Here is a 19,102-nt window from a genome sequence, read left to right on the forward strand (position 1 = left end):
TTTTACAATGATGGGGGTGCAAAGATGGAGGCATGGTGGTTTCAAAACAGCACCCACTGTCAGTTTTCTGAGGTATATATAAACCATTGGTTGGAACCAAAAAATATATAAAAACATTTTCCTTAAAGCATCATTTTGGAAACTACTAATGTTACTGTCCCCACTACAACAACAAAAAATATTTAAATAAACATAATTTTTGTCCTTGAAACATTCTACAATTTCATTCATTCCTATGGAAGACTGCGTTTCTGAGGAGTGCCAATTTGGCGCCTTCAAAGCCTCTCCATGGCCAAAACATAGCATCAGCAATCCAGGGTTAATATGTCGTTGATTGGAACGCGTCATCTGACTCCGGCGCATTGGTCGGGGCGCGCTGGCTTGTAAAGCAGGCGCACCCGTAGCTTTACATAAACAGTGAGATGCGCAGTTACTTAACACGATTTTTTCCTCATTCATTCATACTGAGGATACAGTTGAGTCCCTTCTTCTTCACAACAAATCCATTGTAGCTAGGGTTGTGCAACTCCGATGCTTGGTCGTTTTCGATGTATTTCATTTGAACGTTGTCTAGGGCCTACAGGAAGGAACATAACGAGACGAAACATGGAGAAACGCAGCGGGACAACTTCTACAAAAAGAAAAGCTTCCTCATCTGAGACAAGTTTTCCAGACTGCAAAAAGCTGAAATCGAAGTATAGTGGCAAGACTAGCGCAAATAAAGCTCTGAACAAGGGTAAGTGAGTGAGTCACGGTTTTGAGTCGGGTACAACGTGGCCTAAGGTCTGCCTACTATGCTGCATAGAAAATGGCCGTGCTCCAGAGCATCAAAACGACTATCAACAAATCACTATTCATCATAAATAACGACTCATTATTAGTCAGTCAGTCACAATTTAACCACGATACATTGCGGGTTTGATCTTCTTGAACACGGCCAATGGTTAAAAAAAAATAATAATACGTTAGCCACCTAAAATAATTTTACTTTCCCACAGAAAAGGTTAAAATGGAGAAGGACTCAAGCAAGAAAAAACACAAATTCTTGGGTAGTTCAGAAGTTTCTCTAAATTCTAAAGATGCAAGCCAGAAGATGATTCGGGATGGATGCCTAGAGGTTTCAAAGAATGACAAAGGACAACTTGTTTTTAAAGGTATGCCTACATATGCAACTCTGTTTAAACACATGGACATTCATTCCACAGAAGGCTCGGTGACAAGTAATTTTTCTTAGACTTCCCACAGTTCCAACCTAACATGTCACCCAAAGAAGTACTTCAAGCTGGCAGCTTTGGTGGTACCTACTTCAGACCAATATACTCAAGTGTCACAAGTGAGTAGCCTATCCCACACAAATCTAAAATCATTACTTTGGATGTTATGACTTAATTACTAATGTAGGTTAACCACTTTACTAATCACACCTTTTTTGTTTCTTTCATCATAGAACAAAATTACAAAGATGAATGGAAGGAACTCCCTGAGGATTGGCTGAAAGGTTTGAACATTCCCACACAGGTGATTATACGAAACCAAACCTACTCTACACACTGACTGCGTTTAGACCTACCAAACCAAATTAACGCTAAAACACCTATGAACACATTCATTGTAATAGACACCCAAACAAGACTGAACAATTAAAGCTGATTGGTATAATGCAGAAATAAAGCATTATAAGACTTGTCATAAGCATGCCCACCAATGTTGTTATGATCGCATAATGATCCTGACCAAGTTAGACTTTTTGAGTCATTTGGAAATTTGTAGAAATATATGAACCGATATTTTCCTTGCCAAAAAAAACAGATACCGATATCCGATATTTAAAATTTTAGTGGCCTTTTTAGCATTCTAGTACAGTTAAATAGTTAACACACATGGACGCAGCGCTCTAAGGCACTGCATCTCAGTGCAGGAGGCTTCACTACATTCCCTGGTTTGAATCCAGGCTGTATCACATCCGGCCATGATTGGGAGTCCCATAGGGCGGCGCACAATTGGCCCAGCGTCGTCCGGGGTAGGCCATCATTGTAAATAAGAATTTGTTCTTAACTGACTTGCCTAGTTAAATAAGGGTTACACACACACCACACTGACCAAAAAAATATTTTGTTGTCATTTACCAGTAAAACATAATCAAAACCTAGTTCTTTCATTTACTTGCTGTGCTGTTTCGTTGTTCATTTATTCAGTCGTTTCATTCTCAACCAGGATTTCTATGGAATGCCATTTGGGTCTTTGCGTGTCAAAAAGATACAGGTCAAATAACACTATTTGACCAATCAGGACCTGAATATGACTGCACGTCACATAATTTAACGTGTTCATACATTTTTGACGTAGTTATTACACATTGATATCACTCGTATTTCATATGTCACAACGATTCATCGATCCGTATGCTATGATGCTGGTGAAGTTGTCTCGCGTACCTACAGTGCTGGTCATTTAAAAAAAAGCTAGCTAGCTAGCTCATGGATGCAAGCAATGTTCTTCCCCAAAAACATAGCAAAACGCCATCTGTTTCAGTAGCTATATAGTTAGCTAGCTAACTATATAGCTAGTTGTTATCATCTAAAATAACCCTAATTTATAAGACAGTTCTTATTTGATTAATGGTGGTCGGACCCATCTATGTGAAGCTAGCCACAATAAGGATCAGCCACAAAAGTATGTCATTGACAGTGATGCAAATTAATACAAATAGTAGAATTATGCCATAATTGAATAGATCATGCTAAACGAGTTTGGAATGTTATAGAAAATCAAAAATCGGTTGAAATCACACTGGATGTATTATACTTTAGAATTGCATTGAGGGCATACTTATTTCACTGTACAGCCTTACTTATGGATTGTGGATGAATGACATGGGGTATCAGTCTACTCAGTGACAGCCAGAAAACATTAGCGTATTACTGTGTAACTCTGGTAGGTCAAAATTGGAAAAATAGCGCACTTGGTAGTGTGTACCGGTGCTCGACCAGTCGCGAGAAATCCAACATCACCCACAACAGAGAATGGTTGATTGTCAAGGGCAATGGATTCCATTATCTTGGCATTAATGGATTTCGCCTTTGAGTTGTCTCGCTGAAATGTTCTTACTCTTTCAAATGACTGCTCGACTTGTTGACTGCTCGATCCACACAGCAGACATTGTGGGCTAGGTTAGGAATGCTGTGTTGCACATGTAGCGCATAATTTTACGTGACATCATTACGTCATGTACCTACGTTATATAGGTATGCACGTCAGCTTTGATTTTTTTTTGGAAAACTTTGGTTTTCCACATCGGCATTAAACTAGACATCGGGCCGATACTGATGTTGGCATTTTTAGCTAATATCGTCCGATTCTGATATGTTCACTGATATATCGTGCATCCCTACTAATAAGACATTACAAAGCCAGGCTCACACTGCTTATAATAAATAATGCATTATGTGTTTCCCCATACAGGTGGCCTCATCAACATGCAGAGAGAGTGTAAACACATACAAAGTGAAGTGTGGAGGCAGTCTAGAAATGTGGGAAAGCAGTGGATGGATTGTAACCCAGGATCCCTATGGGTGGTTTCAGTGGTACTGCAGGTATTTGCAGAATATATACAGTACATTCAGACTGGGTATAATAAGGCTCCTTTCTATTCTCCTACATTAGTGTCTTCTTACTCTGAAATGTAAATTCCCTACAGGTTTTACCATGGTCGGCGTACTAAGGATGATGAGCGTCAGATCGGGCGATGGGCAAAGTGTGCTGGGGTAAAAGGCCGGTGGAGAAATAATCTTATCGCCAAAGTAGTCCGGTCAGGCTGTGGCTTTGACAACCCAACAATCTCTCCTGTGGTCAGACAGACATTACAGCACTGGGGTTACCGACTGACCAAGGAGGACTACAAGGAGGGTGCCAAGAGGGTTAAGCCAAAATAACTGTGCACCCTGCTTGTATTCATTATATGGGTACAGTAGGGAGGCTGGTGGGTGGAGCTATAGGGCGGGCTCATTGTAATGGCTGGAAGGAATTTAAATGGAACGTTATCAAACAGATCAAACATATGGAAACGACATTTGATTCCATTTATTTAATTCCAGCCATAACAACGATCCCATCCTCCTATAGCTCCTCCCACCAGCCTCCACTGGGGTACAGAAATAAGTGCACGAGTTTGACTGTTTTATTTGCAAACGTGTGTTTGTGGTGTTTTTGATACTGGAAATGCAATGTTTGTGGTGTTTTTGATACTGGAAATGCAATGTTTAACTTTAATGTGACTTAAAAAAAAAATTTGATACCTAACTCCATTTCTTGGAGCTTCTGTCTAATTGTTATTCTCATGCGTATTTCTAAGTGGGTATTGTGCGCTGCAAAAAGAATATGAGCTACAGCGCTCACCAGCTTGTAGTCCTAAAACCCGGAAATGAGTTACCTCTGGATTGTTCAGCCATCTCGAAGGGAAGAAAGTATAGGGTTTTGGAATAATCGCTAAAAATAAGGCGATGTTATACGTTTTGTTCTGTGATATAATAGCAGTTATGTAAAAAGGGCTTTATATGTACATTTGAGTTAGTTAACATACAAATCCTTTATGAATTATCCAGTGATTTTAGCATGTAAATCTTGGTGGGGCAAACAATTAAAACATTTGTTTTAATGCATGCCAGCAAAGCCACTACACAACATTAAACAATACATTCATTGCACTATAACGGTGACAAACAGTGCCCACAACCTGGTAGGGCCTACTTTAAGCTGTCTCAACAACCCAACACCTTACCACTGCTAAACCTGGGCCCTGTTTCAGAAAGCAGGTTTAACAAACTGAGTTTAAACCTGAACTCTGGGTTGACTAATTCTGAGCTCTCAAACTCTTGAGTTTTTGGTTTCAGAACAGGTGATAACAATTAGTTAAATCAACTGAGTTAAGTTAACCCAGAGTAAAGCATGTGCATGAGGAGATTAAAAGCCCTCATCAATGGAATGCAGATAACATGATTCATCATGGCAACAGGAGAAAAAAGGGCTCGAACCTCCTATTTCTCTCCCTAGTGGAGTTAGAAATATTAATGAATGCGTATGCAGAATTTGAGTATACATTACCGTTAAAAAGTTTGGGGTCACTTAGAAATGTCCTTGTTTTTGAAAGATAAGCAAACATTTTTGTCCATTAAAATAACATCAAATTGATCAGAAATAGTGTAGACATTGTTAATGTTGTAAATGACTATTGTAGCTGGAAACGGCTGATTTTTAATGTACAGAGGCCCATTATCAGCAACCATCACTCCTGTGTTCCAATGGCATGTTGCGTTAGCTAATCCAAGTTCATAATTTTAAAAGGCTAATTGATGATTAGAAAACCATTTTGCAATTATGTTAGCTCAGCTGAAAACTGTTGTCTGATTAAAGAAGCAATAAAACTGGCCTTCTTTAGACTAGTTGAGTATCTGGAGCATCAGCATTTGTGGGTTCGATTACAGGCTCAAAATGGACAGAAACAAAGAACTTCCTTCTGAAACTTGTCAGTCTATTCTTGTTCCTTGAAATAAAGGCTATTCCATGTGAGAAATTGCCAAGAAACTGAAGATCTTGTACAACGCTGTGTACTACTCCCTTCACAGAACAGCGCAAACGGGCTCTAACCAGAATAGAAAGGAGTGGGAGGCCCCGGTGCACAACTGAGCAAGAGGACAAGCACATTAGAGTCTAGTTTGAGAAACAGACGCCTCACAAGTCCTGAACTGGCAGCTTCATTAAATAGTACCCGCAAAACACCAGTCTCAGCGTCAACAGTGAAGAAGGTGACTCCAGGATGCTGGCCTTCTAGGCAGAGTTGCAAAGAAAAAGACATCTCAGACTGGCCAATAAAAATGAAAGATTAAGATGGGCAAACACAGACATTGGACAGAGGAAATCTGCTTAGAAGGCCAGTATCCCGGAGTCGCCTCTTCACTGTTGACGTTGAGACTGCTGTTTGGCACATGACTTACAATGAAACTAAGTAGACCTGGCACTGTGAAATTCAATGTCATTTTTTTGTGTTCCTATAGCTCCCTATGAAACAGCTGTACAAGGTGTACTTGGAGAACCAAATTGAAAAATGTAATTTAGAAATTGACCACATAAGGCTGCAGATGCAAAAGATAGAAATACAACTGCTGGAACATCAGTTAAAGGTGAGTGAGGTGCCCACAGGTGGATGATTTTACTTGTTTGAACAACATCATAAAAAATATTAACTACTGTATTTGTACTTGCAGGAAATAAAGAAGACTTAATAAAAAGAAAGGCATATTGTCTTTATTTGACACTGGGGAGGTGATGGGTCAATCAGAAAATATGGTAGCATATTCTGTCTCTGACTGCTCTTCCATCTCGTGCATCAGCAGGGTGGTCAGGATCGTTCACTGGTTGAGTAGGATATTGTTCTCTTCTAATTGTGGCAATGTGGAGAATCACACATGCCACAATAATGTCACATTCCCTTTCTGGGGTAACCCTGAGCCTACAAACGCACTGGAACCGGGCCTTGAGCATCCCAATGGTCATCTCTACCCTGGCTCTTGGCCTGCAGTGAGCCAAGTTATAACGTTGCGGTGGTCAGAAACAGACTCCATGAGGGTGGTATGAGGGCCCGACGTCCACAGGTGGGGGTTGTGCTTACAGCCCAACACCGTGCAGGACGTTTGGCATTTGCCAGAGAACACCAAGATTGGCAAATTCGCCACTGGCGCCCTGTGCTCTTCACAGATGAAAGCAGGTTCACACTGAGCACATGTGACAGACGTGACAGAGTCTGGAGACGCCGTGGAGAACGTTCTGCTGCCTGCAACATCCTCCAGCATGACCGGTTTGGCGGTGGGTCAGTCATGGTGTGGGGTGGCATTTCTTTGGGGGGCCGCACAGCCCTCCAAGTGCTCGCCAGAGGTAGCCTGACTGCCATTAGGTACCGAGATGAGATCCTCAGACCCCTTGTGAGACCATATGCTGGTGCGGTTGGCCCTGGGTTCCTCCTAATGCAAGACAATGCTAGACCTCATGTGGCTGGAGTGTGTCAGCAGTTCCTGCAAGAGGAAGGCATTGATGCTATGGACTGGCCCACCCGTTCCCCAGACCTGAATCCAATTGAGCACATCTGGGACATCATGTCTCGCTCCATCCACCAACGCCACGTTGCATTACAGACTGTCCAAGAGTTGGCGGATGCTTTAGTCCAGGTCTGGGAGGAGATCCCTCAGGAGACCATCCGCCACCTCATCAGGAGCATGCCCAGGCGTTGTAGGGAGGTCATACAGGCACTTGGAGGCCACACACACTACTGAGCCTCATTTTGACTTGTTTTAAGGACATTACATCAAAGTTGGATCAGCCTGTAGTGTGGTTTTCCACTTTAATTTTGAGTGTGACTCCAAATCCAGACCTCCATGGGTTGATAAATTGGATTTCCATTGATTGTTTTTGTGTGATTTTGTTGTCAGCACATTCAACTATGTAAAGAAAAAAGTATTTAATAAGATTATTTCTTTCATTCAGATCTAGGATGTGTTGTTTAAGTGTTCCCTTTATTTTTTTGAGCAGTATATATATATATATATATATATATATACAGTGCCTTGCGAAAGTATTCGGCCCCCTTGAACTTTTCGACCCTTTGCCACATTTCAGGCTTCAAACATAAAGATATAAAACTGTATTTTTTTGTGAAGAATCAACAACAAGTGGGACACAATCATGAAGTGGAACGAAATTTATTGGATATTTCAAACTTTTTTAACAAATAAAAAACTGAAAAATTGGGCGTGCAAAATTATTCAGCCCCCTTAAGTTAATACTTTGTAGCGCCACCTTTTTCTGCGATTACAGCTGTAAGTCGCTTGGGGTATGTCTCTATCAGTTTTGCACATCGAGAGACTGAATTTTTTGCCCATTCCTCCTTGCAAAACAGCTCGAGCTCATTTTACCACTAATCTCAAGTGATTCAAATCACACAAATGCTAGAGTTTCTTTCTGTGTTCTTTTATACAAGCGTTTGTGAACAGCAGTTTTCAGTTCTTTCCACAGATTCTCGATTGGATTCAGGTCTGGACTTTGACTTGGCCATTCTAACACCTGGATATGTTTATTTGTGAACCATTCCATTGTAGATTTTGCTTTATGTTTTGGATCATTGTCTTGTTGGAAGACAACTCTCCGTCCCAGTCTCAGGTCTTTTGCAGACTCCATCAGGTTTTCTTCCAGAATGGTCCTGTATTTGGCTCCATCCATCTTCCCATCAATTTTAACCATCTTCCCTGCCCCTGCTGAAGAAAAGCAGGCCCAAACCATGATGCTGCCACCACCATGTTTGACAGTGGGGATGGTGTGTTCAGGGTGATGAGCTGTGTTGCTTTTACGCCAAACATAACGTTTTGCATTGTTGCCAAAAAGTTCGATTTTGGTTTCATCTGACCAGAGCACCTTCTTCCACATGTTTGGTGTGTCTCCCAGGTGGCTAGTGGCAAACCTTAAACGACACCTTTTATGGATATCTTTAAGAAATGGCTTTCTTCTTGCCACTCTTCCATAAAGGCCAGAAAAGTGCAGTATACGACTGATTGTTGTCCTATGGACAGAGTCTCCCACCTCAGCTGTAGATCTCTGCAGTTCATCCAGAGTGATCATGGGCCTCTTGGCTGCATCTCTGATCAGTCTTCTCCTTGTATGAGCTGAAAGTTTAGAGGGACGGCCGGGTCTTCGTAGATTTGCAGTGGTCTGATACTCCTTCCATTTCAATATTATCGCTTGCACAGTGCTCCTTGGGATGTTTAAAGCTTGGGAAATCTTTTTGTATCCAAATCCGGCTTTAAACTTCTCCACAACAGTATCTCGGACCTGCCTGGTGTGTTCCTTGTTCTTCATGATGCTCTCTGCGCTTTAAACGGACCTCTGAGACTATCACAGTGCAGGTGCATTTATACAGAGACTTGATTACACACAGGTGGATTCTATTTATCATCATTAGTCATTTAGGTCAACATTGGATCATTCAGAGATCCTCACTGAACTTCTGGAGAGAGTTTGCTGCACTGAAAGTAAAGGGGCTGAGTAATTTTGCACGGCCAATTTTTCAGTTTTTTATTTGTTAAAAAAGTTTGAAATATCCAATCAATTTCGTTCCACTTCATAATTGTGTCCCACTTGTTGTTGATTCTTCACAAAAAATTACAGTTTTATATCTTTATGTTTGAAGCCTGAAATGTGGCAAAAGGTCGAAAAGTTCAAGGTGGCCGAATACTTTCACAAGGCACAGTATATATATGGTTAAAGTGGGACACAATGCAGATAGATCATTCATCTTCACAATATTTTCAGCCCTTATATCATTCATATGACACATCGTGGACATGCTCTCAGTTCAGGAAACGAATTCTTTGTGTTGCACTTCGTTTTTTTGCCAATATATGCTAGTCATATATGTTCATCATATATGCATAGTCACTTTAACCATATCTACATGTACAGACTACCTCAATCAGCCTGACTAACCGTTGCCTGTATGTAGCCTCGCTACTGTATATAGCCTGTCTTTTTACTTTTGTTTTATTTCTTTACATACCTATTGTTAACCTAATACATTTTTTGCACTATTGGTTAGAGCCTGTAAGTAAGCATTTCACTGTAAGGTCTACACCTGTTGTATTTGGCGCACGTGACAAATAAACTTTGATTTGATTTGATCGATTGTGTAGAAAAACAGAAACCCTCAAACAGATAATCATCAGGGAATGATAAAACATCCAAGCGGGGTCTGATTACCCTCTCCCAACGGAGATTTCTGCAGAGTATTTGTGCTTCAATATCAACTGGCTCTTCAAGAAAAGGACACGCCATGTCTGACACCTCCTTCAGTCTGCAGGCTTCAGCTAAAGAGGAGGAGAAACTCAGGGTTAGTTGAAGAAAACCTGCCAGCGAGCAGGTTAGCTTCACGGAGTATGTTGCTATAGTAACTGACTCATAGTTAAGCTGAACTGGCTTTGTCAAACCGAAAACCCAGAGTTTCCTTCAACTCTGGGTCAACTAACTCTGAGTCACTAAACCCGCTTTCTGAAACAGGGCCCCGGCTATCAGCAGAGCCTTGTTTGGCAGCGAAACAGTTAATTCAGCCTAATTTTAAAAAACAGCTGATATGGCTGACTTGCTTAAACAAATGTGGTTTCTACTGACAATTGAGCTGTACAAACTATGGCATAAGGGGACAACGAGTGGATAAGAGGCAATCTGTTATTTCGATTAAGACAATAATGAGCGACCTAGGACGGACGTAGTCAGTGTAACTATTTGTTCAGCACTTTTGAAATGTACAGCGTCAGAATTGAACATGGGCCGTTATTACCATATTCTCCATGTACACCAAGTCAGAACCATATGAAAAATAAAGGGGGTATATAAGCAGACAATGAAAGCTCTTACAATATCTGATGGTGACATTTCTCTAAACAGGCTATAGGCTACATGTGCACCGCCAAGTGAGAACAGTAGGCGAAATTAAGAGGGGAAAATTGACAACATTTTTAGGGTGAGGGACAACACAACATACACTTAATATTACTTTCTTAGCTACAGTATACATATCTCCCTGGCATATTACATCATTTATACAGCAGCATAAAGACATTTTTAGACTTGCCTTGTTGTGCTGTGCTCACTTGAACAGGGAGGTGGTGCGGCGGTCCTTCGTGGGCAAATTTTGTCATCAAAGTCTGGCATTCTCTGGATTTATGGTGCTTTCAAGACAACTGGAAACTTGGGAAAAAAACAAGGTTGAATCATGATGATGTCAGTGATCTTCAGGTCGGAGCTCTTGAAAGACGCCAGAATTCCCGACTTGGATGACCGTTCAAAACGTATTATCCCAACCGGAGCTCGTTTTTTTCCCCCAGAGTTCCCAGTTGTCTTGAACTCACTGAAGTCAGATTTCCCAGTTCCCGAGTTTCCAGTTGTTTTGAGCGTGGCAGATGTCATGCTGGATTGACAGCATGGCCAATGTTGAATGTTTATCCTTTTAAGCTTGGAAAAGAGACCTTACACCCAGACTTGGGACCACACACCCTGAATAGCAGATCAAGTTTGTATGCGGCTTTATTAACTCAATTATTTCATTTTTACATTGTTTGCAAACTGATATGTGGTATGTATTAATGCCAAAATAATATGCAAAACAGGTGTGAGAGAAAAATTGCAAGATGATGTTCTAATGTTGTAATTGCATCAAATGGTTGTTTTGAATTAGGGGTTGTTAGAACGCTCATCTGTGTGTGTTCTACTGAGGATGGGACTCTGGAAGATTTACGATGTCTTTGGGTGATACTGCATTCCAGAGCATGAGTTAATGTTTCTGTTCTATAAGGTACCAGGGAGAGATGACTCCCGTGCCAGACCTTGGTCTCTACACAATGAGAACTGTTTTTACAGCAGATACTGTCTGCTGTGAATTATAAGTATCTTTTATACAAATCTTAACCTTGTGACCCATTCCATACATCTGTTGTTTGTCATGTAGACAGAAGGAGGATGGACTTCGCTACAAAATACTGTGCCTCAAACCAGCTCGTTGAGTTCTCAGTGATCACCTCCAGGGGTGATTACCGACCAGCTCCATTAGTGCAGTAATTAAATAATCAAGTTTGATTGTTTTGAAGAAATCTAAAAGTCTCTCTTTTTGATTACAATAATCCACCAGACAGGCAATCAAAAATCTATACTTTTTTAAAGGTAGGCCTCAAAAACTTCCCTGAATGACAGGTCGCCACTGGAATTATGAAGCCTTTATGTGCTTGTTTTATAACATACATTTGTCAAAATTCACAAAAAGTGACTTTAGCTGATGAAGATTATCTCATAGAACAAAACGTATAAAATCTGCTAAGCCTGTGTTTACCACATTCCTTATTTTGGGCGTTTATCACAAAACGCCATTCATTTCCCTCAGGCTTTGTCCAACAAACCATGGCGGAGTTATTGGTGCCTACAAAAAGACACAGTTACAATTTATCTTACCCTTTAGCGTCGTACAAACTATAAACGTCATTTCCAGACAAAAATCAAAGAACGTTCAAATAGAATATGCACCAATCAGATTGTTAGATATGTTGTTCTCTATATAATTGACGGCAATTGTTCCAATCACTTCATGTCTTTACGACATCCCCCTCCTCTCCGTCAGCAAATCTACTTTCTCATGCGTTATCAAGGTTGTTTGTGAAATCCATTCTCTGTTCTTTGTATAGAGCGATTTTCCCTGCTACGTGCGTTGGAATCGTATTGACCAAAACATTTATTTTGGTAAAGGTATGAAGTAATGGTTGAATATACAAAAATTGTGCTTTCATCTGAGAAGTATCTTATATTAGTTAGCAATATGTTGGATTAATTTGCTAGAAAAAAAACGAGTGTGCTAGTTAGCTATTGTTAGCTAGGAGTGAGGGTGATTAGCTTAGCTAGCTAGAGATGTTGCTAGCCAGCTTCCCAAATATATAAGGTAGCTAACAGCTAGCTATCGTTAGTTATCGAACGTGTGCTACTACGTTTTAGTTCGTAAACGGATTGTTTCAACATCGATGTTCGTTTGCTAATTGCCAATGCACGCCTTGAACTAGTTAGCTAGCTAGTTAGGTGGCTTTCAAATTCGGCTAGTTAACGTTAACGCGTTAGGTAGTCGCTTTACTCTATCTTGACAACTTAACTAACTAGCGATGTCGCATTTCATTACTTAGCCGATAGTAACGTTATCTCTCAAAACGCCACTCTACCATCTACTATTTGCTTGTTAAACGTTAACCAAAAATATTTTAGACTTTGTGAAATGATCAGTTAACGTTATATAACTAACTGAACACTTACAATAGCTAGTTAACGTTATATCGTTCATCTGGCTTTGGAATCTTTTCTTCATTTTTTTTCATAACTAGCTAACCCGATTATGTTCTCTATAATTAATGTAGTGACTGTGTTAATGACTGTCCTTTTTTATTAGATGCAAGGAAACTGGGGCCCCCGTGGTGAACAGCAGAATCATGGCCCATCTAGACACCAGATGGAAAGTCAGAAAAAACCTGGAGATAACAGCAATGGACAGCATGCAGATGAGCAGGAGAGCCCAAGTAAGATGGGATTCATTGCCTCCTGAGCCCTGTATTGGAAGGAAATGAAATCCTCCTATATTAGATGATTATAATATTTTGCTTCTCTGTAGATGCTGGGATAACCATAGATCTACAGAACTTCAGGAAACCCGGAGAGAAGACTTACACTCAACGTAGCCGTCTCTTTGTGGGAAATTTACCAACTGGTGTTACAGAGGCGGAGGTGGAGAAGTTGTTTTCCAAGTATGGCAAGGCAGCTGAGATTTTCATCAACAAGGACAGGGGGTTTGGATTCATTAGACTGGTAAGTTGCTAGTGTAGTGGATGACCAAGTGTATCTCTACTGCCTTACTGAGATCTGTAAATGCTGTCGCCCCGGATTCAGAATTGCCTTGGCATTTCCAGGTCAGTGGTATTGAGTGCCTCGAGTGAGTTGTTACGTTGAGAAGGGTTGTGAGTTCGCACCCCGGTCAGGTGGAATTTCCACTCTGTTGCAGCAGCATATTCAAGTGATAGAAGTTATATTCCTCAATCCTAAATTATATGGAAAACAGACTGGCTGGCTGACCTCACACATGATTTGCGCAACGAGGTGGCTGGAAGGTGTACATTATGAATCTGAACGGTCAGATAGCTAGCAACAATCTTGGCTTCGTTTCAGCACATATCTTATTGATACCATGGCATGTTTTGACTGTCATGTGCATGCTAATATGGCTAAAATTCGCTAGCTAACTAACAACTCTAATGATGTATGTGAGACAAGCGCTCATTGTGCAAATGTTTTTGTTTTCAATGAACATTTGGAGACAAAATAGTTTACATGTTGTCTAAAGCCGTCTGCATGCTTCCCAGCCGAAACAGTTTGGAAGAGTTTGTGCATTTTATATGACAACATTTTGACATTTTGTGCTTCGGTGAGGGTTTTTTCAGCTGTTCGGGCGCGCACACTTTTTTTTTTTTCTGGAGGCAAGCCGAAGTCTACACCCCTTTGTTGGCAATTGGTCAGTGGTAGGGATGCTTCAATAGTCTTTGTCATTCAACCAGAGACAACTCATTTTCATGCACATTTTTTCATTGAGAAATACTGCAAACATATTAGATGTGAAATTGCGTGACTAAAATCTCATCTTAGATGCAGCGGTCTAAGGCACTGCATCTGTGCTAGAAGTGTCACTACAGACCCTGGTTCGATCCCGGGCTGTACAATTGGCCCAGCGTCGTCTGGGTTAGGGGAGGGTTTGTCCGGGGTAGGCCGTCATTGTAAATAAGAATTAGTTCTTAACTGACTTGCCTAGTTAAATGAAATTTCTGACTTTTGAGGAAGTGTATGCTGGCTATGTCATCTCAAAATGGACAAACGGTGCTATTGTCGCTTTTTTTCCCTAGTTTTTCAAGCCAAGGTTTTTTAAGGCAATATGCAAGAACTCTCGTTTGGCTAGCTGAGTTCGGTTGGGCGCCAGCCAAACTAATGCATGCTGATGCCTTAAGCCAACCCTGTCTGTTTTGCCCTAAGTGTTGGTTTTGTTGCTAAATAGCCAACCTTTCTATTTATGTGACCAATTTGGAAATGTTCTAATTTTATAATTTTCTACCAACAGGAGACCAAAACAGTGGCTGAGATTGCTAAAGCCGAACTTGATGAAACCTCATTCAGAGGCAGACAGTTGCGCGTGCGGTTTGCGACACATGGTGCTGCTCTAGCTGTGAGGAATTTGCCACAGTTCATTTCCAATGAGCTCCTGGAAGAGGCTTTCTCCTTCTTTGGCCAGATTGAAAGGGCCATAGTTATAGTGGATGATAGAGGGAGACCCACAGGAAAGGGGATTGTGGAATACACAGCCAAGCCTGCAGCAAGGAAGGCTCTGGATAGGTGTGCAGATGGAGCCTTTCTATTGACTGCGTAAGTATTATGCTGGAAATGTATTAAAACATGTTGTTTCAAATGCATTTGTTGTGAGGTTTTCAAAATGGCAGAAGTCGTCATGCTGATTGTTTTCTGCTTTCAGATTCCCCAGGCCAGTAACAGTCGAACCAATGGAGCAGTTTGATGAGGATGAGGGACTGCCAGAGAGGATTGTAAACAAAAATCAAGTTTTTCACAAGTGAGTAATCATACGGAGTTGGCATACTTTCTCAGAATGCATTGGTCAGAACTGTGTGTACAACAATCTCACACTTTGCTGCTGAAAAGAGGTACAATCCATAACTTGAAAATGTTGCGTACTGAGCTGTTTCTCTTATGTAAAACCTCTCCGCCAGGGAGCGGGAGCATCCACCAAGGTTTGCTCAGCCAGGGACATTTGAGTATGAGTATGCAATGCGCTGGAAGGCCCTTTTGGAGATGGAGAAGCAGCAATATGAGCAGGTCGACAGGAACATAAAGGAGGCTCAGGAGAAGCTGGAGCAGGAGATGGAGGCAGCCAGACATGAGCACCAGGTTGTCCTGATGAGACAAGGTATGCATGTATGGTCTCGGGCCACTCTAAAGACGCATATCAATACAAAGTTTAGGATACTGATGAACACAATGTTGTGTCTTATTGGAAAAGTGTCCTACCACCAGATTTAGCCTAGAGGTCAATCGCATACCACACCGCTTGAATGTAGTCCTGTTGGCAATTGATTCATATGTTTTAGGTCTTTTGACTGGGTTACTAACAAATGGGGTGTTCATCTCGTTATAGACCTGCTGAGGCGTCAGGAGGAGCTGAGGAGAATGGAGGAGCTCCATAACCAGGAGATGCAGAAGAGGAAGCAGATGGAATTGCGTCAGGAAGAGGAGCATCGCAGGAGGGAAGAGGAGATGAGGATGCACACCGAGGAGAGGATGAGGAGGCAGCAGGAGGGCTTCAAGGGGAACTTCCCTGGAAATGTGAGTCCTTGCTTCTTGACACTGCTTAAATGCACAGATTTATTCCTCAATACACAGAAATGAAAGTTGCCTAAAATGTTTCTAAGCATCTTAACAATTGTTTTGTTTGTGGTTACTGGTATTCAGCAATTGGAAAAAGGACAAGTATTTGCTTAAATAAAAAACAATTTTGGTTGGGTATTCTGGAAGATGTATATTGTTTAATGTATCTGATTTAAGAAATACCTTGAATGTGTTTTTATCTTCTTTTTTTGTGGGAGCAGGAGATGCGGATGCACATGCAAGGTAAGTTTTCCATTAGCGGTCAGATCTTCACTGAGCTATCAAGGGCACCATGTTATCTAGTATATATTGCATTGGTTTGCAGATGTGCTGTCTGTCTTGGTTTGGTGTAGGTCAAGGAATGAACAGAAACTCAATGGGTGGTGTTGAAGGAAAGCCCAGCGGGCCCAACCCTGGAGCTGCCAACATGCCTGCTGAGAACCCCCCTTTAATGGTAATATAAGAGACCACTTAGAATAACAAACAATATATTTACATACCAAGATTAACTAATTTATTGTGCCAAAGAGAACATAAACATGTTTTTGATCATTTCACCGCTGGTGTCCTAATAGTGTCATGTAAATATACTGCTGCAACAGACTCACTTTCATTTGTCATTGTCACTGATGTTATGCATTTTCTGTTTTTTTCCCAGCAGGGGGCAGGAAACGACACCATGCCCGTAGGAGGCCAACCTGGCTTCGCAAGAGGCCCTGGCCAAGGCCCTGCTGACTTTTCCAACAAGCGTCGCAGATTCTAAAATGGTCAATTCAACTTTTTTTACTTTTCAAACTGTACTATATTTTAAGTCATACATGGATTATTACATTTTATGTACTGTGAAAAATTGTATGGGGATTTTTTTTTTTAAGTGTCAAGTTGGCATTTTCGTATTTCAGATGAATACTGCTTCTGTATAGACTTTCTTTTTATTCCTCAAAACCAGTGGTGTAGTGGAGGGTAAACGCAAATGCATTGCAAATGTGTGGAGTGTTGCTTTTTTTCATCGTGACCGGCGATCAGTTTACCCAGCTATTTTTATACCACTACACCACTCCTCAAAACAATGTACTTTTATATAGCAATAGTACATTTGTCACGCTCATTCTCTCTCTAGGCCTTTCTGAACAGCTTTAAATAAAATCTTAATTCCATGTAGGTTTTTTTGGTACTTTTTCATGTTTTAATGTTCATGTTAACTGTTAGAATGTAATCCTTTCCTTCAAAAGGCTGGTTCAGCGACGGTATAGAAGACATGCATAAGAGGACAATGTAGTTACAAGTATGATTTGAAGACTTGGTCTTTAAAGCATTTCGATTTTTACTAAAGCACTGCTACACATCAGTGAAAATGATATAAAAATAGTATAAAGGTATTTGAGTGAAGCATACCATTGTTCCTATGGTCTAATGTACTGTAAAATAGGGTGTTACTCTTATTGCCACTTAACTCGTGTTTGTCTAACAGTTCAACTTTTTGCCAGTCTACAACTCACATTGACAAACTGCGCTTGACATTTATTTACAGATCAAAACAAAAGGGTAATTCCCTATTGATTTGACGTTCATCAGATCTGTCAGTAATATCTTTCTTTTATAGTTGCCGTTAAATGGAAAAAAGCAAGCTACGAGGTATTCCATGTTTCCAAGGGCAGCAGGAATATGATGTGGCAGGACATCAGGCTTGAACCCACAGCATACTGTTTAGTGCAGACCTTAATTTAGCCATGAGACAGTCTTTTGTTAGCTTGAAGTGTAGACTTAGCCTGCATGTTAACTACAAGCAACCATCCAAGATCTCAGAAAGTAGGGATGTATCCTAATTCAAGCTTGGACCACATTGGTCTATCTGTAGAGAAAAAGGGGAATGAATAGAACACTAATATTCTGTATATTTGAGAGAACTTTAGTTGTTTCTACCCATCGATGCAATACAAGGTGGTCAATTTTGAAATGAGGTAATGCATCAGCAGTTTCTCTTGTCATTGCAGAACGTGAGAGTTTATTTAGAACTTGTCAAATGTCCAGATCAACTAGCCCATGTCAGCTAATGTTTTTTAGCCTGTTGATTTTGCTGTAATGTTTGAGTCATGCATTAGCAATCGGCCAACAAGAGGGGACAGAGCTTGTGGCCATAGACTGTGCCACATCTATTTCATGAGTGAAAAGGTTTGGCAAGCTCCGCAGTAAGCCACTTAAAGGACAACACTAGCTCACTGTCAAGTGTCACTTCAAAAGCACCAGTGGATAATACTAGGGTGTGTAACCTTTAACTAGGTAAGAACAAATTCTTATTTACAATGATGGCCAAACCCGGATGACGTTGGGCCAATTGTACGCCGCCCTATGGGACTCCCAATCACGGCCGGATGTGAAACAGCCTGTATTCAAACCAGGAACTGTAGTGACGCCTTTTGCACTGAGATGCAGTGCCTTAGACCGCTGCACCACTCGGGAGCCAATCTCTAAGATGCTGCTGAATGAAAATGTCAGCATGCAGGAAAATATCAGATGCATAATTGTAAACAATCACATTTAGCCCAAAACCAATAGTCTACTTTGCATAGTTGAAGATGGCGCAAAAAGCTACCGTGTTCTGTTGGCTCCATGACCATATTCCAGGAGTGTCCATTCCAAGTGCAGGGAATAGGTTTTGACCATTACCAATCAGTGATGGACATTTTGCAGTACAGTGACTTGTGAAAGTATTCACCACCCTTGGCATTTTTCTTTTCCTATTTTGTTGCTTTACAACCTGGAATTAAAAGGGATTTTGGGGGGGGGTTGGATCATTTGAGTTACACAACATGCCTACCACTTTGAAGATGCTAAATATTTGTGAAACAAGAAATTAGACAAAAACAACTTGAGTGTGCGTAACTATTCACCCACTGGGATTTTGGCCCATTGTTCAAGGAAAAACTGTTCCAGCTCCTTCAAGTTGGATGGGTTCTGCTGGTGTACAGCAATTTTTAAGTCATACCACATTCTCAATTGGATTGAGGTCTGGGCTTTGACTAGGCCATTCCAAGACATTTAAATGTTTCCCCTTAAACCACTC

General features: G+C 41.0%; 2 protein-coding genes across 5 annotated transcripts; both read left to right on the top strand.

The window, feature by feature from the left end:
* The first annotated feature begins 353 nt into the window (after nucleotides 1-353).
* zgc:113208 (uncharacterized) lies at nucleotides 354-4,304 on the top strand. 3 transcript variants are annotated; one of them, XM_014137485.2, is made up of 6 exons: nucleotides 354-736; nucleotides 999-1,154; nucleotides 1,235-1,333; nucleotides 1,448-1,518; nucleotides 3,463-3,593; nucleotides 3,698-4,304. In XM_014137485.2, the coding sequence occupies exons 1-6, from the start codon at nucleotides 532-534 to the stop codon at nucleotides 3,930-3,932; spliced, it is 897 nt and encodes a 298-aa protein (XP_013992960.2). In that variant the 5' UTR covers nucleotides 354-531; the 3' UTR covers nucleotides 3,933-4,304. The 3 variants fall into 3 exon arrangements, with proteins under 3 accessions (XP_013992960.2, XP_013992962.1, XP_013992961.1); XM_014137487.2 differs by having other exon boundaries at nucleotides 1,246-1,333; XM_014137486.2 differs by having other exon boundaries at nucleotides 1,004-1,154.
* A 7,862-nt stretch (nucleotides 4,305-12,166) lies between these two features.
* LOC106567767 (non-POU domain-containing octamer-binding protein) lies at nucleotides 12,167-17,195 on the top strand. Of its 2 annotated transcripts, none has more exons than XM_014137483.2 (10): nucleotides 12,167-12,327; nucleotides 13,013-13,139; nucleotides 13,232-13,425; nucleotides 14,723-15,024; nucleotides 15,131-15,226; nucleotides 15,384-15,580; nucleotides 15,809-15,996; nucleotides 16,260-16,281; nucleotides 16,392-16,492; nucleotides 16,697-17,195. In XM_014137483.2, exons 2-10 carry the CDS (start codon nucleotides 13,013-13,015, stop codon nucleotides 16,799-16,801), a joined length of 1,332 nt encoding a protein of 443 aa, XP_013992958.1. In that variant the 5' UTR covers nucleotides 12,167-12,327; the 3' UTR covers nucleotides 16,802-17,195. The 2 variants fall into 2 exon arrangements, with proteins under 2 accessions (XP_013992958.1, XP_013992959.1); XM_014137484.2 differs by having other exon boundaries at nucleotides 16,700-17,195.
* Nucleotides 17,196-19,102: the final 1,907 nt, after the last annotated feature.

Source organism: Salmo salar, chromosome ssa13 (genome assembly GCF_905237065.1).
Source record: "Salmo salar chromosome ssa13, Ssal_v3.1, whole genome shotgun sequence".
Lineage (NCBI taxonomy): Eukaryota > Metazoa > Chordata > Actinopteri > Salmoniformes > Salmonidae > Salmo > Salmo salar.